At 68.7% G+C, this 23,829-nt stretch overlaps 4 protein-coding genes and 24 non-coding genes across 28 annotated transcripts; 15 read left to right on the top strand and 13 right to left on the bottom strand.

Annotated features, from left to right (window-relative positions):
- Positions 1-806: 806 nt before the first annotated feature.
- Trnal-cag (transfer RNA leucine (anticodon CAG)) lies at positions 807-889 on the bottom strand. The gene has a single exon. It is a non-coding gene; the product is annotated as a tRNA-Leu (tRNA).
- Positions 890-1,478: 589 nt separating this feature from the next.
- Trnad-guc (transfer RNA aspartic acid (anticodon GUC)) lies at positions 1,479-1,550 on the top strand. Its single transcript has one exon. It is a non-coding gene; the product is annotated as a tRNA-Asp (tRNA).
- Positions 1,551-1,944: 394 nt separating this feature from the next.
- Trnag-ucc (transfer RNA glycine (anticodon UCC)) lies at positions 1,945-2,016 on the top strand. The gene has a single exon. It is a non-coding gene; the product is annotated as a tRNA-Gly (tRNA).
- Positions 2,017-2,329: 313 nt separating this feature from the next.
- On the top strand, positions 2,330-2,401 carry Trnae-cuc (transfer RNA glutamic acid (anticodon CUC)). Its single transcript has one exon. It is a non-coding gene; the product is annotated as a tRNA-Glu (tRNA).
- A 679-nt stretch (positions 2,402-3,080) lies between these two features.
- LOC124985760 (translation initiation factor IF-2-like) lies at positions 3,081-6,920 on the bottom strand. Its single transcript, XM_047554399.1, has 7 exons — positions 6,597-6,920; positions 5,986-6,168; positions 4,731-5,337; positions 4,206-4,367; positions 3,658-3,770; positions 3,428-3,527; positions 3,081-3,262 (listed from the first exon to the last, which is right to left on the bottom strand). The coding sequence occupies exons 1-7, from the start codon at positions 6,918-6,920 to the stop codon at positions 3,132-3,134; spliced, it is 1,620 nt and encodes a 539-aa protein (XP_047410355.1). The 3' UTR covers positions 3,081-3,131.
- On the bottom strand, positions 4,645-4,715 carry Trnag-gcc (transfer RNA glycine (anticodon GCC)). Its single transcript has one exon. It is a non-coding gene; the product is annotated as a tRNA-Gly (tRNA).
- On the bottom strand, positions 5,592-5,674 carry Trnal-cag (transfer RNA leucine (anticodon CAG)). Its single transcript has one exon. It is a non-coding gene; the product is annotated as a tRNA-Leu (tRNA).
- Positions 6,264-6,335, top strand: Trnad-guc (transfer RNA aspartic acid (anticodon GUC)). The gene has a single exon. It is a non-coding gene; the product is annotated as a tRNA-Asp (tRNA).
- Positions 6,730-6,801, top strand: Trnag-ucc (transfer RNA glycine (anticodon UCC)). The gene has a single exon. It is a non-coding gene; the product is annotated as a tRNA-Gly (tRNA).
- Positions 6,921-7,114: 194 nt separating the features above from the next.
- Trnae-cuc (transfer RNA glutamic acid (anticodon CUC)) lies at positions 7,115-7,186 on the top strand. Its single transcript has one exon. It is a non-coding gene; the product is annotated as a tRNA-Glu (tRNA).
- A 679-nt stretch (positions 7,187-7,865) lies between these two features.
- Positions 7,866-10,201, bottom strand: LOC124976280 (uncharacterized). Its single transcript, XM_047539236.1, has 5 exons — positions 9,516-10,201; positions 8,991-9,152; positions 8,443-8,555; positions 8,213-8,312; positions 7,866-8,047 (listed from the first exon to the last, which is right to left on the bottom strand). The coding sequence occupies exons 1-5, from the start codon at positions 9,778-9,780 to the stop codon at positions 7,917-7,919; spliced, it is 771 nt and encodes a 256-aa protein (XP_047395192.1). The 5' UTR covers positions 9,781-10,201; the 3' UTR covers positions 7,866-7,916.
- On the bottom strand, positions 9,430-9,500 carry Trnag-gcc (transfer RNA glycine (anticodon GCC)). The gene has a single exon. It is a non-coding gene; the product is annotated as a tRNA-Gly (tRNA).
- Positions 10,202-10,376: 175 nt separating the features above from the next.
- Trnal-cag (transfer RNA leucine (anticodon CAG)) lies at positions 10,377-10,459 on the bottom strand. Its single transcript has one exon. It is a non-coding gene; the product is annotated as a tRNA-Leu (tRNA).
- A 589-nt stretch (positions 10,460-11,048) lies between these two features.
- On the top strand, positions 11,049-11,120 carry Trnad-guc (transfer RNA aspartic acid (anticodon GUC)). The gene has a single exon. It is a non-coding gene; the product is annotated as a tRNA-Asp (tRNA).
- Positions 11,121-11,514: 394 nt separating this feature from the next.
- Trnag-ucc (transfer RNA glycine (anticodon UCC)) lies at positions 11,515-11,586 on the top strand. The gene has a single exon. It is a non-coding gene; the product is annotated as a tRNA-Gly (tRNA).
- Positions 11,587-11,899: 313 nt separating this feature from the next.
- Trnae-cuc (transfer RNA glutamic acid (anticodon CUC)) lies at positions 11,900-11,971 on the top strand. The gene has a single exon. It is a non-coding gene; the product is annotated as a tRNA-Glu (tRNA).
- A 679-nt stretch (positions 11,972-12,650) lies between these two features.
- Positions 12,651-14,565, bottom strand: LOC124985655 (uncharacterized). The gene is made up of 5 exons (XM_047554351.1): positions 14,301-14,565; positions 13,776-13,937; positions 13,228-13,340; positions 12,998-13,097; positions 12,651-12,832 (listed from the first exon to the last, which is right to left on the bottom strand). The coding sequence occupies exons 1-5, from the start codon at positions 14,563-14,565 to the stop codon at positions 12,702-12,704; spliced, it is 771 nt and encodes a 256-aa protein (XP_047410307.1). The 3' UTR covers positions 12,651-12,701.
- Trnag-gcc (transfer RNA glycine (anticodon GCC)) lies at positions 14,215-14,285 on the bottom strand. Its single transcript has one exon. It is a non-coding gene; the product is annotated as a tRNA-Gly (tRNA).
- A 596-nt stretch (positions 14,566-15,161) lies between the features above and the next one.
- Positions 15,162-15,244, bottom strand: Trnal-cag (transfer RNA leucine (anticodon CAG)). Its single transcript has one exon. It is a non-coding gene; the product is annotated as a tRNA-Leu (tRNA).
- Positions 15,245-15,833: 589 nt separating this feature from the next.
- Trnad-guc (transfer RNA aspartic acid (anticodon GUC)) lies at positions 15,834-15,905 on the top strand. Its single transcript has one exon. It is a non-coding gene; the product is annotated as a tRNA-Asp (tRNA).
- Positions 15,906-16,299: 394 nt separating this feature from the next.
- Trnag-ucc (transfer RNA glycine (anticodon UCC)) lies at positions 16,300-16,371 on the top strand. Its single transcript has one exon. It is a non-coding gene; the product is annotated as a tRNA-Gly (tRNA).
- A 313-nt stretch (positions 16,372-16,684) lies between these two features.
- Trnae-cuc (transfer RNA glutamic acid (anticodon CUC)) lies at positions 16,685-16,756 on the top strand. The gene has a single exon. It is a non-coding gene; the product is annotated as a tRNA-Glu (tRNA).
- Positions 16,757-17,437: 681 nt separating this feature from the next.
- LOC124976390 (uncharacterized) lies at positions 17,438-19,772 on the bottom strand. The gene is made up of 5 exons (XM_047539290.1): positions 19,087-19,772; positions 18,562-18,723; positions 18,014-18,126; positions 17,784-17,883; positions 17,438-17,619 (listed from the first exon to the last, which is right to left on the bottom strand). The coding sequence occupies exons 1-5, from the start codon at positions 19,349-19,351 to the stop codon at positions 17,489-17,491; spliced, it is 771 nt and encodes a 256-aa protein (XP_047395246.1). The 5' UTR covers positions 19,352-19,772; the 3' UTR covers positions 17,438-17,488.
- Trnag-gcc (transfer RNA glycine (anticodon GCC)) lies at positions 19,001-19,071 on the bottom strand. The gene has a single exon. It is a non-coding gene; the product is annotated as a tRNA-Gly (tRNA).
- A 175-nt stretch (positions 19,773-19,947) lies between the features above and the next one.
- Trnal-cag (transfer RNA leucine (anticodon CAG)) lies at positions 19,948-20,030 on the bottom strand. Its single transcript has one exon. It is a non-coding gene; the product is annotated as a tRNA-Leu (tRNA).
- Positions 20,031-20,619: 589 nt separating this feature from the next.
- Positions 20,620-20,691, top strand: Trnad-guc (transfer RNA aspartic acid (anticodon GUC)). Its single transcript has one exon. It is a non-coding gene; the product is annotated as a tRNA-Asp (tRNA).
- Positions 20,692-21,085: 394 nt separating this feature from the next.
- Positions 21,086-21,157, top strand: Trnag-ucc (transfer RNA glycine (anticodon UCC)). Its single transcript has one exon. It is a non-coding gene; the product is annotated as a tRNA-Gly (tRNA).
- Positions 21,158-21,470: 313 nt separating this feature from the next.
- Trnae-cuc (transfer RNA glutamic acid (anticodon CUC)) lies at positions 21,471-21,542 on the top strand. The gene has a single exon. It is a non-coding gene; the product is annotated as a tRNA-Glu (tRNA).
- Positions 21,543-23,829: the final 2,287 nt, after the last annotated feature.

Raw genomic sequence — 23,829 nt, 5'->3', positions numbered from 1 at the left:
GACCGTGAAGGAGGCTGCGGGGATGGATGGTGGGCCCTGGGCGTCCTGCAGCCGGCGGGGGCGTGCGCGTGTGTGCACACCGCGGGTGGAGGTCGATGCGGTATCCCCAGGCCCCGGCACGTTCTGTGCCGGCGCAGGCTCACCAGACCGCCATGCCCGCTGTCGCCCGAGGAAGCCAGGAGCCGGTCCAAATTTTGCCCTGACGGGCATTTCGGTCAGGGCAGGTGACCTGTGGCTGGGTGGCTGCCTTCTTGTCCACCCGCACCCTCCAGTCGCCAAACTCCTGGCCGCCCGCGCCTCTCGCCGGGGTGCAGCGGGGGACAGGTGCCGGCGCCCCAGCCAGCCAGCACGGACGTGGTGGGCCGGCCCCGAGAAAGCCGCCGCCCGCGGGAGGTTGGTGGCGGCGCCCGGGTGGGAACGCCAACCGGCTCGAGGGCGAACGCCCGGCCACTCACCAGGGTGGGTAATCAATCGTCCGTCCGTGGGGCCGAGCTGTCTTACTAGGCCCCGAGGCGGGATCCCGCGGGGCGTGGCCAGCGGGGGACTCGCCCGCTGTGTGGTGGAGCGGTTGGCAGGTGTGGTTGGTCAAAGGCCCTCAAGTGAAGGAGCGTGGCGCCCACAGTCTGGCCGGATGGGAACGGGGTCCTCCGCAGGGCTTAGAGAGAAGGCGACGCGCGTCGGGGAGATTGGGGGGAGGGGGTGTGGGCCAAGGGGCCGTGCCGGGAAGAGAGCGGCTGTGGTGGGCGCTGGCGGGAGCCCGGCCGGGAAGCCTGGTTGTGTGTGTGGGGGGGGCCAAAAGGTGGGCTTGTCAGGAGTGGGATTCGAACCCACGCCTCCAGGGGAGACTGCGACCTGAACGCAGCGCCTTAGACCGCTCGGCCATCCTGACGGCGGGCCTGGGCGCGTCGCGGCTCGCCAGGCTGGGAGCCGGGGTCGCTCGCTGGCCCCGTGGTGCGCCGAGCCCTGGCGGTGTGGGAGCGCCAGCGACGGGCCAGGCGGGCCGGGAGGAAGCCAGGTCGGCGCAGCGGGGCGCCTGCGCCCGCCGGGAACGCACCCGCGGACGCGTCCCCAACCGAGACCGGCTGAGTCCCACACGCCCTGTGCTGGCAGGAGCGCGCCCGGCGCGCGGTCCTCCTGCTCCTGCTCCTGCCCGCGCCGTGCTGGCTAGCCCGCTCCCCTACCCGGTGCGCGGCTCCCTACCCCGACTGCCAGATGCCGGTGCGGTGGGCGACCGGCAGGCCGCACAGGGTCGATTTCGGTGCGTGGCTGTGGACCGAACCAGGGCCGGGGCCGGGGCCGGGGCCGGGGCCGGGGCCGGGGCCGGTGCCGGGCACGGTCCCAGGGCCAGTTGGTGTGGGCTGGTTGAGGGTGCCTTCGTGGCCTCTGGCGGGGGAGTGGGGCCGGGAAGGGGCGGCCGGGGCAGAGGGTCGGTCTAGACGTGGGAGAGGGGACGGGCGCCGCGACGGCGGGCGCCGCCGTCCTCGTTAGTATAGTGGTGAGTATCCCCGCCTGTCACGCGGGAGACCGGGGTTCGATTCCCCGACGGGGAGGCAGCCGCCCTCTTTTTTGGCAGTCGCCCATGTGCCCAGGCCTCTACCTATGCGTGGCCTGCTTGGCCCTCGGCGGTCCCGCTCTCCCGCTGGGCGCAGGATGCCCCTTCGTGCCTGGCGCGCCCACCTCGCGGTCCCCCGTCCCCCACCACCCTGTCCCCTTCCCAAGCCGCCCTGCCTTCTTCCTCGCCCGGAGCTCTGTGGCCACAGACGGAGCGCCCGGCCCCGAGTGGGTGTGGAAAAGGGCTCCCTGCCACTTGCGTAAGCTGGGCCGGCGGAGGCGAGCGGCCCCGCCATGTGCGTCGCGGCAGGGCCTGGTCGGGAGACCGCGGCGGCGCCCACGGTGCCCTGCTCGGCAGCCGGGCCCGGCTGGAGCGGCTGTCTTGGCCGGGCGGCGTTGGTGGTATAGTGGTGAGCATAGCTGCCTTCCAAGCAGTTGACCCGGGTTCGATTCCCGGCCAACGCAGCGAGTCGACCTTTTGACGAGGCCCCGGGGGCTCGTTGGGTGCCGGGGAATGCGTGCTGGCCTCCTTCTGCTGGGTGGACGCGGGAAGGAGTCCAGTCGAGGCGAGCCGGGCGTTGCATCGTTTTGAGGGCGCCGCCAGCACCCGGGGCCGTTGCCAGCCACGGGCGGCCCGCGGCAGCTGTGGCAGCCGGCCGCACCTGGATCCCGGCGTGAGGGCAAACGGACCGCCCTGGGGTGCGGAGGCAGCGCCCAGCACCTGGGACCCAGGCGTCTGGCCCCAGATGGCGCAGGCGCCGGCCAGCCAACCCCACGCTCCCTGGTGGTCTAGTGGTTAGGATTCGGCGCTCTCACCGCCGCGGCCCGGGTTCGATTCCCGGTCAGGGAAGCCTTTCTTCTTCCTCTCTGGCGCCTTCACGTCACACCTCTCTCCCCTTTTGGACAACTGCTTCTTGTGCTCGCTCGCTCACTTCCCCCGTGCCTTGAAGACAGGCCCCTGCGGATCCTCGCCTGCACTCTCCACGTCCAGCCTAACGAACCCTGGCCACTCTAGCTCTCCAACCACTTACTCCTTTTCAGTTTCTGCCCCCCTCCTTGCCCGTCACTCACTTACCACAGCCTCTCCAGGCCCAACCCCTTGCTCCCGTCAGAAGTCACAGCAGCACCAGCACCAGCACCAGCACCACCACCATCACTGCGCGCGCGCGCGCCCGCGCCCACACACACGCATGCACGCCACTCGCCGACTGCCCCCACCGAGGGGAAACTTTGAACTCACCACCGGTGACTTTATTTGCACAAGAAACCACGTGGCCTTCACCTGCTTCTCCTGTTCTCAGTGAGCCTGGCATCACCTTCTCTCGAGCGCATCTCTTAGCGGACTCCGGGTGTGCATTTCACCACCGGAACGCTGTACCCGGCCTCAAGAGTGCAAGGCACAACGGAGAACGCCCCTCCACCAGCCCCTAGGTTGGACTTTGGCTAGTTTCCCCTTCCCACCCGACCTCACGTCCATCCGCCCAGCTCTTCAGGCCTCTCTGCCCAGAACCGCATCCGACGTGTTGGCAGCCTCCGCCCAAAGCCACGGAGCAGAGAGTTCAGACAGTCCAGTCAGTCTTCTAGCGGCTGGAACTTCTCTCGGCTTCCAAGCGGACGCCCAGGCTTTGGCAGCAACCTGCCACTGACCCCACTTCTCTCGACCACCGGACCGCTGCCGGAAATCCGCCCCTGACGGCACACGTGGGCTTGCCTTCATGGAACGATTGGGGAGGAGTGAGAGAGACGGGGGTGGGGGTGGGGGGGGGAGAGAGAGAGAGAGAGACTGTGTTTGGGGACATGGGTGGGGTGGAGAGGTCACGTGGAGGCTTCCTTGCCCTAGGGTCACGCGTGAGCCACAGTGACGGCTAAAACTGACCGTTCTCACCGGCGGTGTTCGGGCAAAGTCCGCGACACCGAAAAAGGAGACGACTGAGAACGGAGGGTCTGCGGCCAGTACCAGGCGCTTGTGTCGTTGCCTGCACGGGGTGGGGTTGGCGGGTTAAATCTGGGCAAAGCGCTGACTCGCTGCAAAGGGTAGGGAGTGCCTCCTGAGGCTCAGGTAGGATTTGGGCGGGCAGCCGGCGGGTGCGGGTTTGGGTGGCATACAGAGGTGACAATCGGCCAGGCGCCTGTGCGTTCGGTGTGGCGGGCCGTCGTGGCGGGATGGAGGAACCGGATGGACGGCAGGACCGGGCATTCGAGAGCGGTGAGCACAGGGCCTGTGAGGCAGAGGGGAGAGCAAAAGGAGGACTGGTGGATGCCAGGTTGCCGCGAATCGTATTGTGCGCGGTCCCGGCGGGATCTCCCCAGGTCGAGATAGGAGCGCGGCGTGCCTCCAGGGAGGCGCTGAGACTGAGGAGTTGGTGCCCGAGTGAGGGTGTAGCGTGTCTGGGGCAGGCGTGAAGAGCGGGCAGGGAAGGCCCGCGGACCGGAGTCCCCCGGTGCTTGGCATCCAGATGAAAAGCGGCTCAACGCACAGGGGGGCGACCCGCGGTCCACGAGCAGAGTGATTTCAGACCCAGCGACGTCTGTGCATGTGTGGGTGGGGAGCGGTGGGAGCTGTGGCGCCGATGACGGCGTTGGGGTGGGAGGCGGCGGCTGCGGAATGAGGGTAGGATGAGGAGCGTGATTTTGGAAGCCCCACGGCATGATACCACTGGGAGTCATTTGGAGTCCTTCCTGCGCCCCACGGCAGCCGTGGGCCGGTAGGAGGCCACTCGTGGGAGAGGTGAGTTCTGGTCCGACGGTCCGGCGTTTGGTGTGCGGTCGAGGTACCTGGCGGCCTCCATGGACGCGAAATGCGTGTGGGAAGGCAACTGGAGAGTGAAGGGACAAGACGGCTGGTGTCAGGCACAAGGGTGGGGGAAGGGGAGAAGCACAGGGACTCTGGGGCCCTGCTTCCCCGACAGGGGGTGGAAGGGGCAGAGGTGAGTGTCTCGGGGTCGCTGCGTTGAGGGAGGGGGCGAGTGGGGCCAGGTGCCGAGCTGTCAGCGCGCAGGCTGTGGGGGGTCGGGAAGCAGAGGCGCAGGGCACACGTGGAGGCAGCCGTGGAACCCAAGGATGGGGCTTCGGGACCAAAAGGGGACCGAGTGTTGCATGGGCCGGGAATCGAACCCGGGCCTCCCGCGTGGCAGGCGAGAATTCTACCACTGAACCACCCATGCACCCATGGCGCGCACCTCCGTGCAACCTCGTGACAGTGGCCACCGCCTTCCGTGAGTTGCTGCTTGGTGGGACCGTGAAGGAGGCTGCGGGGATGGATGGTGGGCCCTGGGCGTCCTGCAGCCGGCGGGGGCGTGCGCGTGTGTGCACACCGCGGGTGGAGGTCGATGCGGTATCCCCAGGCCCCGGCACGTTCTGTGCCGGCGCAGGCTCACCAGACCGCCATGCCCGCTGTCGCCCGAGGAAGCCAGGAGCCGGTCCAAATTTTGCCCTGACGGGCATTTCGGTCAGGGCAGGTGACCCGTGGCTGGGTGGCTGCCTTCTTGTCCACCCGCACCCTCCAGTCGCCAAACTCCTGGCCGCCCGCGCCTCTCGCCGGGGTGCAGCGGGGGACAGGTGCCGGCGCCCCAGCCAGCCAGCACGGACGTGGTGGGCCGGCCCCGAGAAAGCCGCCGCCCGCGGGAGGTTGGTGGCGGCGCCCGGGTGGGAACGCCAACCGGCTCGAGGGCGAACGCCCGGCCACTCACCAGGGTGGGTAATCAATCGTCCGTCCGTGGGGCCGAGCTGTCTTACTAGGCCCCGAGGCGGGATCCCGCGGGGCGTGGCCAGCGGGGGACTCGCCCGCTGTGTGGTGGAGCGGTTGGCAGGTGTGGTTGGTCAAAGGCCCTCAAGTGAAGGAGCGTGGCGCCCACAGTCTGGCCGGATGGGAACGGGGTCCTCCGCAGGGCTTAGAGAGAAGGCGACGCGCGTCGGGGAGATTGGGGGGAGGGGGTGTGGGCCAAGGGGCCGTGCCGGGAAGAGAGCGGCTGTGGTGGGCGCTGGCGGGAGCCCGGCCGGGAAGCCTGGTTGTGTGTGTGGGGGGGGCCAAAAGGTGGGCTTGTCAGGAGTGGGATTCGAACCCACGCCTCCAGGGGAGACTGCGACCTGAACGCAGCGCCTTAGACCGCTCGGCCATCCTGACGGCGGGCCTGGGCGCGTCGCGGCTCGCCAGGCTGGGAGCCGGGGTCGCTCGCTGGCCCCGTGGTGCGCCGAGCCCTGGCGGTGTGGGAGCGCCAGCGACGGGCCAGGCGGGCCGGGAGGAAGCCAGGTCGGCGCAGCGGGGCGCCTGCGCCCGCCGGGAACGCACCCGCGGACGCGTCCCCAACCGAGACCGGCTGAGTCCCACACGCCCTGTGCTGGCAGGAGCGCGCCCGGCGCGCGGTCCTCCTGCTCCTGCTCCTGCCCGCGCCGTGCTGGCTAGCCCGCTCCCCTACCCGGTGCGCGGCTCCCTACCCCGACTGCCAGATGCCGGTGCGGTGGGCGACCGGCAGGGCGCACAGGGTCGATTTCGGTGCGTGGCTGTGGACCGAACCAGGGCCGGGGCCGGGGCCGGGGCCGGGGCCGGGGCCGGGGCCGGTGCCGGGCACGGTCCCAGGGCCAGTTGGTGTGGGCTGGTTGAGGGTGCCTTCGTGGCCTCTGGCGGGGGAGTGGGGCCGGGAAGGGGCGGCCGGGGCAGAGGGTCGGTCTAGACGTGGGAGAGGGGACGGGCGCCGCGACGGCGGGCGCCGCCGTCCTCGTTAGTATAGTGGTGAGTATCCCCGCCTGTCACGCGGGAGACCGGGGTTCGATTCCCCGACGGGGAGGCAGCCGCCCTCTTTTTTGGCAGTCGCCCATGTGCCCAGGCCTCTACCTATGCGTGGCCTGCTTGGCCCTCGGCGGTCCCGCTCTCCCGCTGGGCGCAGGATGCCCCTTCGTGCCTGGCGCGCCCACCTCGCGGTCCCCCGTCCCCCACCACCCTGTCCCCTTCCCAAGCCGCCCTGCCTTCTTCCTCGCCCGGAGCTCTGTGGCCACAGACGGAGCGCCCGGCCCCGAGTGGGTGTGGAAAAGGGCTCCCTGCCACTTGCGTAAGCTGGGCCGGCGGAGGCGAGCGGCCCCGCCATGTGCGTCGCGGCAGGGCCTGGTCGGGAGACCGCGGCGGCGCCCACGGTGCCCTGCTCGGCAGCCGGGCCCGGCTGGAGCGGCTGTCTTGGCCGGGCGGCGTTGGTGGTATAGTGGTGAGCATAGCTGCCTTCCAAGCAGTTGACCCGGGTTCGATTCCCGGCCAACGCAGCGAGTCGACCTTTTGACGAGGCCCCGGGGGCTCGTTGGGTGCCGGGGAATGCGTGCTGGCCTCCTTCTGCTGGGTGGACGCGGGAAGGAGTCCAGTCGAGGCGAGCCGGGCGTTGCATCGTTTTGAGGGCGCCGCCAGCACCCGGGGCCGTTGCCAGCCACGGGCGGCCCGCGGCAGCTGTGGCAGCCGGCCGCACCTGGATCCCGGCGTGAGGGCAAACGGACCGCCCTGGGGTGCGGAGGCAGCGCCCAGCACCTGGGACCCAGGCGTCTGGCCCCAGATGGCGCAGGCGCCGGCCAGCCAACCCCACGCTCCCTGGTGGTCTAGTGGTTAGGATTCGGCGCTCTCACCGCCGCGGCCCGGGTTCGATTCCCGGTCAGGGAAGCCTTTCTTCTTCCTCTCTGGCGCCTTCACGTCACACCTCTCTCCCCTTTTGGACAACTGCTTCTTGTGCTCGCTCGCTCACTTCCCCCGTGCCTTGAAGACAGGCCCCTGCGGATCCTCGCCTGCACTCTCCACGTCCAGCCTAACGAACCCTGGCCACTCTAGCTCTCCAACCACTTACTCCTTTTCAGTTTCTGCCCCCCTCCTTGCCCGTCACTCACTTACCACAGCCTCTCCAGGCCCAACCCCTTGCTCCCGTCAGAAGTCACAGCAGCACCAGCACCAGCACCAGCACCACCACCATCACTGCGCGCGCGCGCGCCCGCGCCCACACACACGCATGCACGCCACTCGCCGACTGCCCCCACCGAGGGGAAACTTTGAACTCACCACCGGTGACTTTATTTGCACAAGAAACCACGTGGCCTTCACCTGCTTCTCCTGTTCTCAGTGAGCCTGGCATCACCTTCTCTCGAGCGCATCTCTTAGCGGACTCCGGGTGTGCATTTCACCACCGGAACGCTGTACCCGGCCTCAAGAGTGCAAGGCACAACGGAGAACGCCCCTCCACCAGCCCCTAGGTTGGACTTTGGCTAGTTTCCCCTTCCCACCCGACCTCACGTCCATCCGCCCAGCTCTTCAGGCCTCTCTGCCCAGAACCGCATCCGACGTGTTGGCAGCCTCCGCCCAAAGCCACGGAGCAGAGAGTTCAGACAGTCCAGTCAGTCTTCTAGCGGCTGGAACTTCTCTCGGCTTCCAAGCGGACGCCCAGGCTTTGGCAGCAACCTGCCACTGACCCCACTTCTCTCGACCACCGGACCGCTGCCGGAAATCCGCCCCTGACGGCACACGTGGGCTTGCCTTCATGGAACGATTGGGGAGGAGTGAGAGAGACGGGGGTGGGGGTGGGGGGGGGAGAGAGAGAGAGAGAGACTGTGTTTGGGGACATGGGTGGGGTGGAGAGGTCACGTGGAGGCTTCCTTGCCCTAGGGTCACGCGTGAGCCACAGTGACGGCTAAAACTGACCGTTCTCACCGGCGGTGTTCGGGCAAAGTCCGCGACACCGAAAAAGGAGACGACTGAGAACGGAGGGTCTGCGGCCAGTACCAGGCGCTTGTGTCGTTGCCTGCACGGGGTGGGGTTGGCGGGTTAAATCTGGGCAAAGCGCTGACTCGCTGCAAAGGGTAGGGAGTGCCTCCTGAGGCTCAGGTAGGATTTGGGCGGGCAGCCGGCGGGTGCGGGTTTGGGTGGCATACAGAGGTGACAATCGGCCAGGCGCCTGTGCGTTCGGTGTGGCGGGCCGTCGTGGCGGGATGGAGGAACCGGATGGACGGCAGGACCGGGCATTCGAGAGCGGTGAGCACAGGGCCTGTGAGGCAGAGGGGAGAGCAAAAGGAGGACTGGTGGATGCCAGGTTGCCGCGAATCGTATTGTGCGCGGTCCCGGCGGGATCTCCCCAGGTCGAGATAGGAGCGCGGCGTGCCTCCAGGGAGGCGCTGAGACTGAGGAGTTGGTGCCCGAGTGAGGGTGTAGCGTGTCTGGGGCAGGCGTGAAGAGCGGGCAGGGAAGGCCCGCGGACCGGAGTCCCCCGGTGCTTGGCATCCAGATGAAAAGCGGCTCAACGCACAGGGGGGCGACCCGCGGTCCACGAGCAGAGTGATTTCAGACCCAGCGACGTCTGTGCATGTGTGGGTGGGGAGCGGTGGGAGCTGTGGCGCCGATGACGGCGTTGGGGTGGGAGGCGGCGGCTGCGGAATGAGGGTAGGATGAGGAGCGTGATTTTGGAAGCCCCACGGCATGATACCACTGGGAGTCATTTGGAGTCCTTCCTGCGCCCCACGGCAGCCGTGGGCCGGTAGGAGGCCACTCGTGGGAGAGGTGAGTTCTGGTCCGACGGTCCGGCGTTTGGTGTGCGGTCGAGGTACCTGGCGGCCTCCATGGACGCGAAATGCGTGTGGGAAGGCAACTGGAGAGTGAAGGGACAAGACGGCTGGTGTCAGGCACAAGGGTGGGGGAAGGGGAGAAGCACAGGGACTCTGGGGCCCTGCTTCCCCGACAGGGGGTGGAAGGGGCAGAGGTGAGTGTCTCGGGGTCGCTGCGTTGAGGGAGGGGGCGAGTGGGGCCAGGTGCCGAGCTGTCAGCGCGCAGGCTGTGGGGGGTCGGGAAGCAGAGGCGCAGGGCACACGTGGAGGCAGCCGTGGAACCCAAGGATGGGGCTTCGGGACCAAAAGGGGACCGAGTGTTGCATGGGCCGGGAATCGAACCCGGGCCTCCCGCGTGGCAGGCGAGAATTCTACCACTGAACCACCCATGCACCCATGGCGCGCACCTCCGTGCAACCTCGTGACAGTGGCCACCGCCTTCCGTGAGTTGCTGCTTGGTGGGACCGTGAAGGAGGCTGCGGGGATGGATGGTGGGCCCTGGGCGTCCTGCAGCCGGCGGGGGCGTGCGCGTGTGTGCACACCGCGGGTGGAGGTCGATGCGGTATCCCCAGGCCCCGGCACGTTCTGTGCCGGCCCAGGCTCACCAGACCGCCATGCCCGCTGTCGCCCGAGGAAGCCAGGAGCCGGTCCAAATTTTGCCCTGACGGGCATTTCGGTCAGGGCAGGTGACCCGTGGCTGGGTGGCTGCCTTCTTGTCCACCCGCACCCTCCAGTCGCCAAACTCCTGGCCGCCCGCGCCTCTCGCCGGGGTGCAGCGGGGGACAGGTGCCGGCGCCCCAGCCAGCCAGCACGGACGTGGTGGGCCGGCCCCGAGAAAGCCGCCGCCCGCGGGAGGTTGGTGGCGGCGCCCGGGTGGGAACGCCAACCGGCTCGAGGGCGAACGCCCGGCCACTCACCAGGGTGGGTAATCAATCGTCCGTCCGTGGGGCCGAGCTGTCTTACCAGGCCCCGAGGCGGGATCCCGCGGGGCGTGGCCAGCGGGGGACTCGCCCGCTGTGTGGTGGAGCGGTTGGCAGGTGTGGTTGGTCAAAGGCCCTCAAGTGAAGGAGCGTGGCGCCCACAGTCTGGCCGGATGGGAACGGGGTCCTCCGCAGGGCTTAGAGAGAAGGCGACGCGCGTCGGGGAGATTGGGGGGAGGGGGTGTGGGCCAAGGGGCCGTGCCGGGAAGAGAGCGGCTGTGGTGGGCGCTGGCGGGAGCCCGGCCGGGAAGCCTGGTTGTGTGTGTGGGGGGGGCCAAAAGGTGGGCTTGTCAGGAGTGGGATTCGAACCCACGCCTCCAGGGGAGACTGCGACCTGAACGCAGCGCCTTAGACCGCTCGGCCATCCTGACGGCGGGCCTGGGCGCGTCGCGGCTCGCCAGGCTGGGAGCCGGGGTCGCTCGCTGGCCCCGTGGTGCGCCGAGCCCTGGCGGTGTGGGAGCGCCAGCGACGGGCCAGGCGGGCCGGGAGGAAGCCAGGTCGGCGCAGCGGGGCGCCTGCGCCCGCCGGGAACGCACCCGCGGACGCGTCCCCAACCGAGACCGGCTGAGTCCCACACGCCCTGTGCTGGCAGGAGCGCGCCCGGCGCGCGGTCCTCCTGCTCCTGCTCCTGCCCGCGCCGTGCTGGCTAGCCCGCTCCCCTACCCGGTGCGCGGCTCCCTACCCCGACTGCCAGATGCCGGTGCGGTGGGCGACCGGCAGGGCGCACAGGGTCGATTTCGGTGCGTGGCTGTGGACCGAACCAGGGCCGGGGCCGGGGCCGGGGCCGGGGCCGGGGCCGGGGCCGGTGCCGGGCACGGTCCCAGGGCCAGTTGGTGTGGGCTGGTTGAGGGTGCCTTCGTGGCCTCTGGCGGGGGAGTGGGGCCGGGAAGGGGCGGCCGGGGCAGAGGGTCGGTCTAGACGTGGGAGAGGGGACGGGCGCCGCGACGGCGGGCGCCGCCGTCCTCGTTAGTATAGTGGTGAGTATCCCCGCCTGTCACGCGGGAGACCGGGGTTCGATTCCCCGACGGGGAGGCAGCCGCCCTCTTTTTTGGCAGTCGCCCATGTGCCCAGGCCTCTACCTATGCGTGGCCTGCTTGGCCCTCGGCGGTCCCGCTCTCCCGCTGGGCGCAGGATGCCCCTTCGTGCCTGGCGCGCCCACCTCGCGGTCCCCCGTCCCCCACCACCCTGTCCCCTTCCCAAGCCGCCCTGCCTTCTTCCTCGCCCGGAGCTCTGTGGCCACAGACGGAGCGCCCGGCCCCGAGTGGGTGTGGAAAAGGGCTCCCTGCCACTTGCGTAAGCTGGGCCGGCGGAGGCGAGCGGCCCCGCCATGTGCGTCGCGGCAGGGCCTGGTCGGGAGACCGCGGCGGCGCCCACGGTGCCCTGCTCGGCAGCCGGGCCCGGCTGGAGCGGCTGTCTTGGCCGGGCGGCGTTGGTGGTATAGTGGTGAGCATAGCTGCCTTCCAAGCAGTTGACCCGGGTTCGATTCCCGGCCAACGCAGCGAGTCGACCTTTTGACGAGGCCCCGGGGGCTCGTTGGGTGCCGGGGAATGCGTGCTGGCCTCCTTCTGCTGGGTGGACGCGGGAAGGAGTCCAGTCGAGGCGAGCCGGGCGTTGCATCGTTTTGAGGGCGCCGCCAGCACCCGGGGCCGTTGCCAGCCACGGGCGGCCCGCGGCAGCTGTGGCAGCCGGCCGCACCTGGATCCCGGCGTGAGGGCAAACGGACCGCCCTGGGGTGCGGAGGCAGCGCCCAGCACCTGGGACCCAGGCGTCTGGCCCCAGATGGCGCAGGCGCCGGCCAGCCAACCCCACGCTCCCTGGTGGTCTAGTGGTTAGGATTCGGCGCTCTCACCGCCGCGGCCCGGGTTCGATTCCCGGTCAGGGAAGCCTTTCTTCTTCCTCTCTGGCGCCTTCACGTCACACCTCTCTCCCCTTTTGGACAACTGCTTCTTGTGCTCGCTCGCTCACTTCCCCCGTGCCTTGAAGACAGGCCCCTGCGGATCCTCGCCTGCACTCTCCACGTCCAGCCTAACGAACCCTGGCCACTCTAGCTCTCCAACCACTTACTCCTTTTCAGTTTCTGCCCCCCTCCTTGCCCGTCACTCACTTACCACAGCCTCTCCAGGCCCAACCCCTTGCTCCCGTCAGAAGTCACAGCAGCACCAGCACCAGCACCAGCACCACCACCATCACTGCGCGCGCGCGCGCCCGCGCCCACACACACGCATGCACGCCACTCGCCGACTGCCCCCACCGAGGGGAAACTTTGAACTCACCACCGGTGACTTTATTTGCACAAGAAACCACGTGGCCTTCACCTGCTTCTCCTGTTCTCAGTGAGCCTGGCATCACCTTCTCTCGAGCGCATCTCTTAGCGGACTCCGGGTGTGCATTTCACCACCGGAACGCTGTACCCGGCCTCAAGAGTGCAAGGCACAACGGAGAACGCCCCTCCACCAGCCCCTAGGTTGGACTTTGGCTAGTTTCCCCTTCCCACCCGACCTCACGTCCATCCGCCCAGCTCTTCAGGCCTCTCTGCCCAGAACCGCATCCGACGTGTTGGCAGCCTCCGCCCAAAGCCACGGAGCAGAGAGTTCAGACAGTCCAGTCAGTCTTCTAGCGGCTGGAACTTCTCTCGGCTTCCAAGCGGACGCCCAGGCTTTGGCAGCAACCTGCCACTGACCCCACTTCTCTCGACCACCGGACCGCTGCCGGAAATCCGCCCCTGACGGCACACGTGGGCTTGCCTTCATGGAACGATTGGGGAGGAGTGAGAGAGACGGGGGTGGGGGTGGGGGGGGGAGAGAGAGAGAGAGAGACTGTGTTTGGGGACATGGGTGGGGTGGAGAGGTCACGTGGAGGCTTCCTTGCCCTAGGGTCACGCGTGAGCCACAGTGACGGCTAAAACTGACCGTTCTCACCGGCGGTGTTCGGGCAAAGTCCGCGACACCGAAAAAGGAGACGACTGAGAACGGAGGGTCTGCGGCCAGTACCAGGCGCTTGTGTCGTTGCCTGCACGGGGTGGGGTTGGCGGGTTAAATCTGGGCAAAGCGCTGACTCGCTGCAAAGGGTAGGGAGTGCCTCCTGAGGCTCAGGTAGGATTTGGGCGGGCAGCCGGCGGGTGCGGGTTTGGGTGGCATACAGAGGTGACAATCGGCCAGGCGCCTGTGCGTTCGGTGTGGCGGGCCGTCGTGGCGGGATGGAGGAACCGGATGGACGGCAGGACCGGGCATTCGAGAGCGGTGAGCACAGGGCCTGTGAGGCAGAGGGGAGAGCAAAAGGAGGACTGGTGGATGCCAGGTTGCCGCGAATCGTATTGTGCGCGGTCCCGGCGGGATCTCCCCAGGTCGAGATAGGAGCGCGGCGTGCCTCCAGGGAGGCGCTGAGACTGAGGAGTTGGTGCCCGAGTGAGGGTGTAGCGTGTCTGGGGCAGGCGTGAAGAGCGGGCAGGGAAGGCCCGCGGACCGGAGTCCCCCGGTGCTTGGCATCCAGATGAAAAGCGGCTCAACGCACAGGGGGGCGACCCGCGGTCCACGAGCAGAGTGATTTCAGACCCAGCGACGTCTGTGCATGTGTGGGTGGGGAGCGGTGGGAGCTGTGGCGCCGATGACGGCGTTGGGGTGGGAGGCGGCGGCTGCGGAATGAGGGTAGGATGAGGAGCGTGATTTTGGAAGCCCCACGGCATGATACCACTGGGAGTCATTTGGAGTCCTTCCTGCGCCCCACGGCAGCCGTGGGCCGGTAGGAGGCCACTCGTGGGAGAGGTGAGTTCTGGTCCGACGGTCCGGCGTTTGGTGTGCGGTCGAGGTACCTGGCGGCCTCCATGGACGCGAAATGCGTGTGGGAAGGCAACTGGAGAGTGAAGGGACAAGACGGCTGGTGTCAGGCACAAGGGTGGGGGAAGGGGAGAAGCACAGGGACTCTGGGGCCCTGCTTCCCCGACAGGGGGTGGAAGGGGCAGAGGTGAGTGTCTCGGGGTCGCTGCGTTGAGGGAGGGGGCGAGTGGGGCCAGGTGCCGAGCTGTCAGCGCGCAGGCTGTGGGGGGTCGGGAAGCAGAGGCGCAGGGCACACGTGGAGGCAGCCGTGGAACCCAAGGATGGGGCTTCGGGACCAAAAGGGGACCGAGTGTTGCATGGGCCGGGAATCGAACCCGGGCCTCCCGCGTGGCAGGCGAGAATTCTACCACTGAACCACCCATGCACCCATGGCGCGCACCTCCGTGCAACCTCGTGACAGTGGCCACCGCCTTCCGTGAGTTGCTGCTTGGTGGGACCGTGAAGGAGGCTGCGGGGATGGATGGTGGGCCCTGGGCGTCCTGCAGCCGGCGGGGGCGTGCGCGTGTGTGCACACCGCGGGTGGAGGTCGATGCGGTATCCCCAGGCCCCGGCACGTTCTGTGCCGGCGCAGGCTCACCAGACCGCCATGCCCGCTGTCGCCCGAGGAAGCCAGGAGCCGGTCCAAATTTTGCCCTGACGGGCATTTCGGTCAGGGCAGGTGACCTGTGGCTGGGTGGCTGCCTTCTTGTCCACCCGCACCCTCCAGTCGCCAAACTCCTGGCCGCCCGCGCCTCTCGCCGGGGTGCAGCGGGGGACAGGTGCCGGCGCCCCAGCCAGCCAGCACGGACGTGGTGGGCCGGCCCCGAGAAAGCCGCCGCCCGCGGGAGGTTGGTGGCGGCGCCCGGGTGGGAACGCCAACCGGCTCGAGGGCGAACGCCCGGCCACTCACCAGGGTGGGTAATCAATCGTCCGTCCGTGGGGCCGAGCTGTCTTACCAGGCCCCGAGGCGGGATCCCGCGGGGCGTGGCCAGCGGGGGACTCGCCCGCTGTGTGGTGGAGCGGTTGGCAGGTGTGGTTGGTCAAAGGCCCTCAAGTGAAGGAGCGTGGCGCCCACAGTCTGGCCGGATGGGAACGGGGTCCTCCGCAGGGCTTAGAGAGAAGGCGACGCGCGTCGGGGAGATTGGGGGGAGGGGGTGTGGGCCAAGGGGCCGTGCCGGGAAGAGAGCGGCTGTGGTGGGCGCTGGCGGGAGCCCGGCCGGGAAGCCTGGTTGTGTGTGTGGGGGGGGCCAAAAGGTGGGCTTGTCAGGAGTGGGATTCGAACCCACGCCTCCAGGGGAGACTGCGACCTGAACGCAGCGCCTTAGACCGCTCGGCCATCCTGACGGCGGGCCTGGGCGCGTCGCGGCTCGCCAGGCTGGGAGCCGGGGTCGCTCGCTGGCCCCGTGGTGCGCCGAGCCCTGGCGGTGTGGGAGCGCCAGCGACGGGCCAGGCGGGCCGGGAGGAAGCCAGGTCGGCGCAGCGGGGCGCCTGCGCCCGCCGGGAACGCACCCGCGGACGCGTCCCCAACCGAGACCGGCTGAGTCCCACACGCCCTGTGCTGGCAGGAGCGCGCCCGGCGCGCGGTCCTCCTGCTCCTGCTCCTGCCCGCGCCGTGCTGGCTAGCCCGCTCCCCTACCCGGTGCGCGGCTCCCTACCCCGACTGCCAGATGCCGGTGCGGTGGGCGACCGGCAGGGCGCACAGGGTCGATTTCGGTGCGTGGCTGTGGACCGAACCAGGGCCGGGGCCGGGGCCGGGGCCGGGGCCGGGGCCGGGGCCGGTGCCGGGCACGGTCCCAGGGCCAGTTGGTGTGGGCTGGTTGAGGGTGCCTTCGTGGCCTCTGGCGGGGGAGTGGGGCCGGGAAGGGGCGGCCGGGGCAGAGGGTCGGTCTAGACGTGGGAGAGGGGACGGGCGCCGCGACGGCGGGCGCCGCCGTCCTCGTTAGTATAGTGGTGAGTATCCCCGCCTGTCACGCGGGAGACCGGGGTTCGATTCCCCGACGGGGAGGCAGCCGCCCTCTTTTTTGGCAGTCGCCCATGTGCCCAGGCCTCTACCTATGCGTGGCCTGCTTGGCCCTCGGCGGTCCCGCTCTCCCGCTGGGCGCAGGATGCCCCTTCGTGCCTGGCGCGCCCACCTCGCGGTCCCCCGTCCCCCACCACCCTGTCCCCTTCCCAAGCCGCCCTGCCTTCTTCCTCGCCCGGAGCTCTGTGGCCACAGACGGAGCGCCCGGCCCCGAGTGGGTGTGGAAAAGGGCTCCCTGCCACTTGCGTAAGCTGGGCCGGCGGAGGCGAGCGGCCCCGCCATGTGCGTCGCGGCAGGGCCTGGTCGGGAGACCGCGGCGGCGCCCACGGTGCCCTGCTCGGCAGCCGGGCCCGGCTGGAGCGGCTGTCTTGGCCGGGCGGCGTTGGTGGTATAGTGGTGAGCATAGCTGCCTTCCAAGCAGTTGACCCGGGTTCGATTCCCGGCCAACGCAGCGAGTCGACCTTTTGACGAGGCCCCGGGGGCTCGTTGGGTGCCGGGGAATGCGTGCTGGCCTCCTTCTGCTGGGTGGACGCGGGAAGGAGTCCAGTCGAGGCGAGCCGGGCGTTGCATCGTTTTGAGGGCGCCGCCAGCACCCGGGGCCGTTGCCAGCCACGGGCGGCCCGCGGCAGCTGTGGCAGCCGGCCGCACCTGGATCCCGGCGTGAGGGCAAACGGACCGCCCTGGGGTGCGGAGGCAGCGCCCAGCACCTGGGACCCAGGCGTCTGGCCCCAGATGGCGCAGGCGCCGGCCAGCCAACCCCACGCTCCCTGGTGGTCTAGTGGTTAGGATTCGGCGCTCTCACCGCCGCGGCCCGGGTTCGATTCCCGGTCAGGGAAGCCTTTCTTCTTCCTCTCTGGCGCCTTCACGTCACACCTCTCTCCCCTTTTGGACAACTGCTTCTTGTGCTCGCTCGCTCACTTCCCCCGTGCCTTGAAGACAGGCCCCTGCGGATCCTCGCCTGCACTCTCCACGTCCAGCCTAACGAACCCTGGCCACTCTAGCTCTCCAACCACTTACTCCTTTTCAGTTTCTGCCCCCCTCCTTGCCCGTCACTCACTTACCACAGCCTCTCCAGGCCCAACCCCTTGCTCCCGTCAGAAGTCACAGCAGCACCAGCACCAGCACCAGCACCACCACCATCACTGCGCGCGCGCGCGCGCCCGCGCCCACACACACGCATGCACGCCACTCGCCGACTGCCCCCACCGAGGGGAAACTTTGAACTCACCACCGGTGACTTTATTTGCACAAGAAACCACGTGGCCTTCACCTGCTTCTCCTGTTCTCAGTGAGCCTGGCATCACCTTCTCTCGAGCGCATCTCTTAGCGGACTCCGGGTGTGCATTTCACCACCGGAACGCTGTACCCGGCCTCAAGAGTGCAAGGCACAACGGAGAACGCCCCTCCACCAGCCCCTAGGTTGGACTTTGGCTAGTTTCCCCTTCCCACCCGACCTCACGTCCATCCGCCCAGCTCTTCAGGCCTCTCTGCCCAGAACCGCATCCGACGTGTTGGCAGCCTCCGCCCAAAGCCACGGAGCAGAGAGTTCAGACAGTCCAGTCAGTCTTCTAGCGGCTGGAACTTCTCTCGGCTTCCAAGCGGACGCCCAGGCTTTGGCAGCAACCTGCCACTGACCCCACTTCTCTCGACCACCGGACCGCTGCCGGAAATCCGCCCCTGACGGCACACGTGGGCTTGCCTTCATGGAACGATTGGGGAGGAGTGAGAGAGACGGGGGTGGGGGGGGGGGGGGAGAGAGAGAGAGAGAGACTGTGTTTGGGGACATGGGTGGGGTGGAGAGGTCACGTGGAGGCTTCCTTGCCCTAGGGTCACGCGTGAGCCACAGTGACGGCTAAAACTGACCGTTCTCACCGGCGGTGTTCGGGCAAAGTCCGCGACACCGAAAAAGGAGACGACTGAGAACGGAGGGTCTGCGGCCAGTACCAGGCGCTTGTGTCGTTGCCTGCACGGGGTGGGGTTGGCGGGTTAAATCTGGGCAAAGCGCTGACTCGCTGCAAAGGGTAGGGAGTGCCTCCTGAGGCTCAGGTAGGATTTGGGCGGGCAGCCGGCGGGTGCGGGTTTGGGTGGCATACAGAGGTGACAATCGGCCAGGCGCCTGTGCGTTCGGTGTGGCGGGCCGTCGTGGCGGGATGGAGGAACCGGATGGACGGCAGGACCGGGCATTCGAGAGCGGTGAGCACAGGGCCTGTGAGGCAGAGGGGAGAGCAAAAGGAGGACTGGTGGATGCCAGGTTGCCGCGAATCGTATTGTGCGCGGTCCCGGCGGGATCTCCCCAGGTCGAGATAGGAGCGCGGCGTGCCTCCAGGGAGGCGCTGAGACTGAGGAGTTGGTGCCCGAGTGAGGGTGTAGCGTGTCTGGGGCAGGCGTGAAGAGCGGGCAGGGAAGGCCCGCGGACCGGAGTCCCCCGGTGCTTGGCATCCAGATGAAAAGCGGCTCAACGCACAGGGGGGCGACCCGCGGTCCACGAGCAGAGTGATTTCAGACCCAGCGACGTCTGTGCATGTGTGGGTGGGGAGCGGTGGGAGCTGTGGCGCCGATGACGGCGTTGGGGTGGGAGGCGGCGGCTGCGGAATGAGGGTAGGATGAGGAGCGTGATTTTGGAAGCCCCACGGCATGATACCACTGGGAGTCATTTGGAGTCCTTCCTGCGCCCCACGGCAGCCGTGGGCCGGTAGGAGGCCACTCGTGGGAGAGGTGAGTTCTGGTCCGACGGTCCGGCGTTTGGTGTGCGGTCGAGGTACCTGGCGGCCTCCATGGACGCGAAATGCGTGTGGGAAGGCAACTGGAGAGTGAAGGGACAAGACGGCTGGTGTCAGGCACAAGGGTGGGGGAAGGGGAGAAGCACAGGGACTCTGGGGCCCTGCTTCCCCGACAGGGGGTGGAAGGGGCAGAGGTGAGTGTCTCGGGGTCGCTGCGTTGAGGGAGGGGGCGAGTGGGGCCAGGTGCCGAGCTGTCAGCGCGCAGGCTGTGGGGGGTCGGGAAGCAGAGGCGCAGGGCACACGTGGAGGCAGCCGTGGAACCCAAGGATGGGGCTTCGGGACCAAAAGGGGACCGAGTGTTGCATGGGCCGGGAATCGAACCCGGGCCTCCCGCGTGGCAGGCGAGAATTCTACCACTGAACCACCCATGCACCCATGGCGCGCACCTCCGTGCAACCTCGTGACAGTGGCCACCGCCTTCCGTGAGTTGCTGCTTGGTGGGACCGTGAAGGAGGCTGCGGGGATGGATGGTGGGCCCTGGGCGTCCTGCAGCCGGCGGGGGCGTGCGCGTGTGTGCACACCGCGGGTGGAGGTCGATGCGGTATCCCCAGGCCCCGGCACGTTCTGTGCCGGCCCAGGCTCACCAGACCGCCATGCCCGCTGTCGCCCGAGGAAGCCAGGAGCCGGTCCAAATTTTGCCCTGACGGGCATTTCGGTCAGGGCAGGTGACCCGTGGCTGGGTGGCTGCCTTCTTGTCCACCCGCACCCTCCAGTCGCCAAACTCCTGGCCGCCCGCGCCTCTCGCCGGGGTGCAGCGGGGGACAGGTGCCGGCGCCCCAGCCAGCCAGCACGGACGTGGTGGGCCGGCCCCGAGAAAGCCGCCGCCCGCGGGAGGTTGGTGGCGGCGCCCGGGTGGGAACGCCAACCGGCTCGAGGGCGAACGCCCGGCCACTCACCAGGGTGGGTAATCAATCGTCCGTCCGTGGGGCCGAGCTGTCTTACCAGGCCCCGAGGCGGGATCCCGCGGGGCGTGGCCAGCGGGGGACTCGCCCGCTGTGTGGTGGAGCGGTTGGCAGGTGTGGTTGGTCAAAGGCCCTCAAGTGAAGGAGCGTGGCGCCCACAGTCTGGCCGGATGGGAACGGGGTCCTCCGCAGGGCTTAGAGAGAAGGCGACGCGCGTCGGGGAGATTGGGGGGAGGGGGTGTGGGCCAAGGGGCCGTGCCGGGAAGAGAGCGGCTGTGGTGGGCGCTGGCGGGAGCCCGGCCGGGAAGCCTGGTTGTGTGTGTGGGGGGGGCCAAAAGGTGGGCTTGTCAGGAGTGGGATTCGAACCCACGCCTCCAGGGGAGACTGCGACCTGAACGCAGCGCCTTAGACCGCTCGGCCATCCTGACGGCGGGCCTGGGCGCGTCGCGGCTCGCCAGGCTGGGAGCCGGGGTCGCTCGCTGGCCCCGTGGTGCGCCGAGCCCTGGCGGTGTGGGAGCGCCAGCGACGGGCCAGGCGGGCCGGGAGGAAGCCAGGTCGGCGCAGCGGGGCGCCTGCGCCCGCCGGGAACGCACCCGCGGACGCGTCCCCAACCGAGACCGGCTGAGTCCCACACGCCCTGTGCTGGCAGGAGCGCGCCCGGCGCGCGGTCCTCCTGCTCCTGCTCCTGCCCGCGCCGTGCTGGCTAGCCCGCTCCCCTACCCGGTGCGCGGCTCCCTACCCCGACTGCCAGATGCCGGTGCGGTGGGCGACCGGCAGGGCGCACAGGGTCGATTTCGGTGCGTGGCTGTGGACCGAACCAGGGCCGGGGCCGGGGCCGGGGCCGGGGCCGGGGCCGGGGCCGGTGCCGGGCACGGTCCCAGGGCCAGTTGGTGTGGGCTGGTTGAGGGTGCCTTCGTGGCCTCTGGCGGGGGAGTGGGGCCGGGAAGGGGCGGCCGGGGCAGAGGGTCGGTCTAGACGTGGGAGAGGGGACGGGCGCCGCGACGGCGGGCGCCGCCGTCCTCGTTAGTATAGTGGTGAGTATCCCCGCCTGTCACGCGGGAGACCGGGGTTCGATTCCCCGACGGGGAGGCAGCCGCCCTCTTTTTTGGCAGTCGCCCATGTGCCCAGGCCTCTACCTATGCGTGGCCTGCTTGGCCCTCGGCGGTCCCGCTCTCCCGCTGGGCGCAGGATGCCCCTTCGTGCCTGGCGCGCCCACCTCGCGGTCCCCCGTCCCCCACCACCCTGTCCCCTTCCCAAGCCGCCCTGCCTTCTTCCTCGCCCGGAGCTCTGTGGCCACAGACGGAGCGCCCGGCCCCGAGTGGGTGTGGAAAAGGGCTCCCTGCCACTTGCGTAAGCTGGGCCGGCGGAGGCGAGCGGCCCCGCCATGTGCGTCGCGGCAGGGCCTGGTCGGGAGACCGCGGCGGCGCCCACGGTGCCCTGCTCGGCAGCCGGGCCCGGCTGGAGCGGCTGTCTTGGCCGGGCGGCGTTGGTGGTATAGTGGTGAGCATAGCTGCCTTCCAAGCAGTTGACCCGGGTTCGATTCCCGGCCAACGCAGCGAGTCGACCTTTTGACGAGGCCCCGGGGGCTCGTTGGGTGCCGGGGAATGCGTGCTGGCCTCCTTCTGCTGGGTGGACGCGGGAAGGAGTCCAGTCGAGGCGAGCCGGGCGTTGCATCGTTTTGAGGGCGCCGCCAGCACCCGGGGCCGTTGCCAGCCACGGGCGGCCCGCGGCAGCTGTGGCAGCCGGCCGCACCTGGATCCCGGCGTGAGGGCAAACGGACCGCCCTGGGGTGCGGAGGCAGCGCCCAGCACCTGGGACCCAGGCGTCTGGCCCCAGATGGCGCAGGCGCCGGCCAGCCAACCCCACGCTCCCTGGTGGTCTAGTGGTTAGGATTCGGCGCTCTCACCGCCGCGGCCCGGGTTCGATTCCCGGTCAGGGAAGCCTTTCTTCTTCCTCTCTGGCGCCTTCACGTCACACCTCTCTCCCCTTTTGGACAACTGCTTCTTGTGCTCGCTCGCTCACTTCCCCCGTGCCTTGAAGACAGGCCCCTGCGGATCCTCGCCTGCACTCTCCACGTCCAGCCTAACGAACCCTGGCCACTCTAGCTCTCCAACCACTTACTCCTTTTCAGTTTCTGCCCCCCTCCTTGCCCGTCACTCACTTACCACAGCCTCTCCAGGCCCAACCCCTTGCTCCCGTCAGAAGTCACAGCAGCACCAGCACCAGCACCAGCACCACCACCATCACTGCGCGCGCGCGCGCCCGCGCCCACACACACGCATGCACGCCACTCGCCGACTGCCCCCACCGAGGGGAAACTTTGAACTCACCACCGGTGACTTTATTTGCACAAGAAACCACGTGGCCTTCACCTGCTTCTCCTGTTCTCAGTGAGCCTGGCATCACCTTCTCTCGAGCGCATCTCTTAGCGGACTCCGGGTGTGCATTTCACCACCGGAACGCTGTACCCGGCCTCAAGAGTGCAAGGCACAACGGAGAACGCCCCTCCACCAGCCCCTAGGTTGGACTTTGGCTAGTTTCCCCTTCCCACCCGACCTCACGTCCATCCGCCCAGCTCTTCAGGCCTCTCTGCCCAGAACCGCATCCGACGTGTTGGCAGCCTCCGCCCAAAGCCACGGAGCAGAGAGTTCAGACAGTCCAGTCAGTCTTCTAGCGGCTGGAACTTCTCTCGGCTTCCAAGCGGACGCCCAGGCTTTGGCAGCAACCTGCCACTGACCCCACTTCTCTCGACCACCGGACCGCTGCCGGAAATCCGCCCCTGACGGCACACGTGGGCTTGCCTTCATGGAACGATTGGGGAGGAGTGAGAGAGACGGGGGTGGGGGTGGGGGGGGAGAGAGAGAGAGAGAGACTGTGTTTGGGGACATGGGTGGGGTGGAGAGGTCACGTGGAGGCTTCCTTGCCCTAGGGTCACGCGTGAGCCACAGTGACGGCTAAAACTGACCGTTCTCACCGGCGGTGTTCGGGCAAAGTCCGCGACACCGAAAAAGGAGACGACTGAGAACGGAGGGTCTGCGGCCAGTACCAGGCGCTTGTGTCGTTGCCTGCACGGGGTGGGGTTGGCGGGTTAAATCTGGGCAAAGCGCTGACTCGCTGCAAAGGGTAGGGAGTGCCTCCTGAGGCTCAGGTAGGATTTGGGCGGGCAGCCGGCGGGTGCGGGTTTGGGTGGCATACAGAGGTGACAATCGGCCAGGCGCCTGTGCGTTCGGTGTGGCGGGCCGTCGTGGCGGGATGGAGGAACCGGATGGACGGCAGGACCGGGCATTCGAGAGCGGTGAGCACAGGGCCTGTGAGGCAGAGGGGAGAGCAAAAGGAGGACTGGTGGATGCCAGGTTGCCGCGAATCGTATTGTGCGCGGTCCCGGCGGGATCTCCCCAGGTCGAGATAGGAGCGCGGCGTGCCTCCAGGGAGGCGCTGAGACTGAGGAGTTGGTGCCCGAGTGAGGGTGTAGCGTGTCTGGGGCAGGCGTGAAGAGCGGGCAGGGAAGGCCCGCGGACCGGAGTCCCCCGGTGCTTGGCATCCAGATGAAAAGCGGCTCAACGCACAGGGGGGCGACCCGCGGTCCACGAGCAGAGTGATTTCAGACCCAGCGACGTCTGTGCATGTGTGGGTGGGGAGCGGTGGGAGCTGTGGCGCCGATGACGGCGTTGGGGTGGGAGGCGGCGGCTGCGGAATGAGGGTAGGATGAGGAGCGTGATTTTGGAAGCCCCACGGCATGATACCACTGGGAGTCATTTGGAGTCCTTCCTGCGCCCCACGGCAGCCGTGGGCCGGTAGGAGGCCACTCGTGGGAGAGGTGAGTTCTGGTCCGACGGTCCGGCGTTTGGTGTGCGGTCGAGGTACCTGGCGGCCTCCATGGACGCGAAATGCGTGTGGGAAGGCAACTGGAGAGTGAAGGGACAAGACGGCTGGTGTCAGGCACAAGGGTGGGGGAAGGGGAGAAGCACAGGGACTCTGGGGCCCTGCTTCCCCGACAGGGGGTGGAAGGGGCAGAGGTGAGTGTCTCGGGGTCGCTGCGTTGAGGGAGGGGGCGAGTGGGGCCAGGTGCCGAGCTGTCAGCGCGCAGGCTGTGGGGGGTCGGGAAGCAGAGGCGCAGGGCACACGTGGAGGCAGCCGTGGAACCCAAGGATGGGGCTTCGGGACCAAAAGGGGACCGAGTGTTGCATGGGCCGGGAATCGAACCCGGGCCTCCCGCGTGGCAGGCGA

Source organism: Sciurus carolinensis, chromosome 1 (assembly GCF_902686445.1).
Source record: "Sciurus carolinensis chromosome 1, mSciCar1.2, whole genome shotgun sequence".
NCBI classification, from domain to species: Eukaryota; Metazoa; Chordata; class Mammalia; order Rodentia; family Sciuridae; genus Sciurus; species Sciurus carolinensis.
This window is presented reverse-complemented; position numbering and strand designations above follow the sequence as displayed.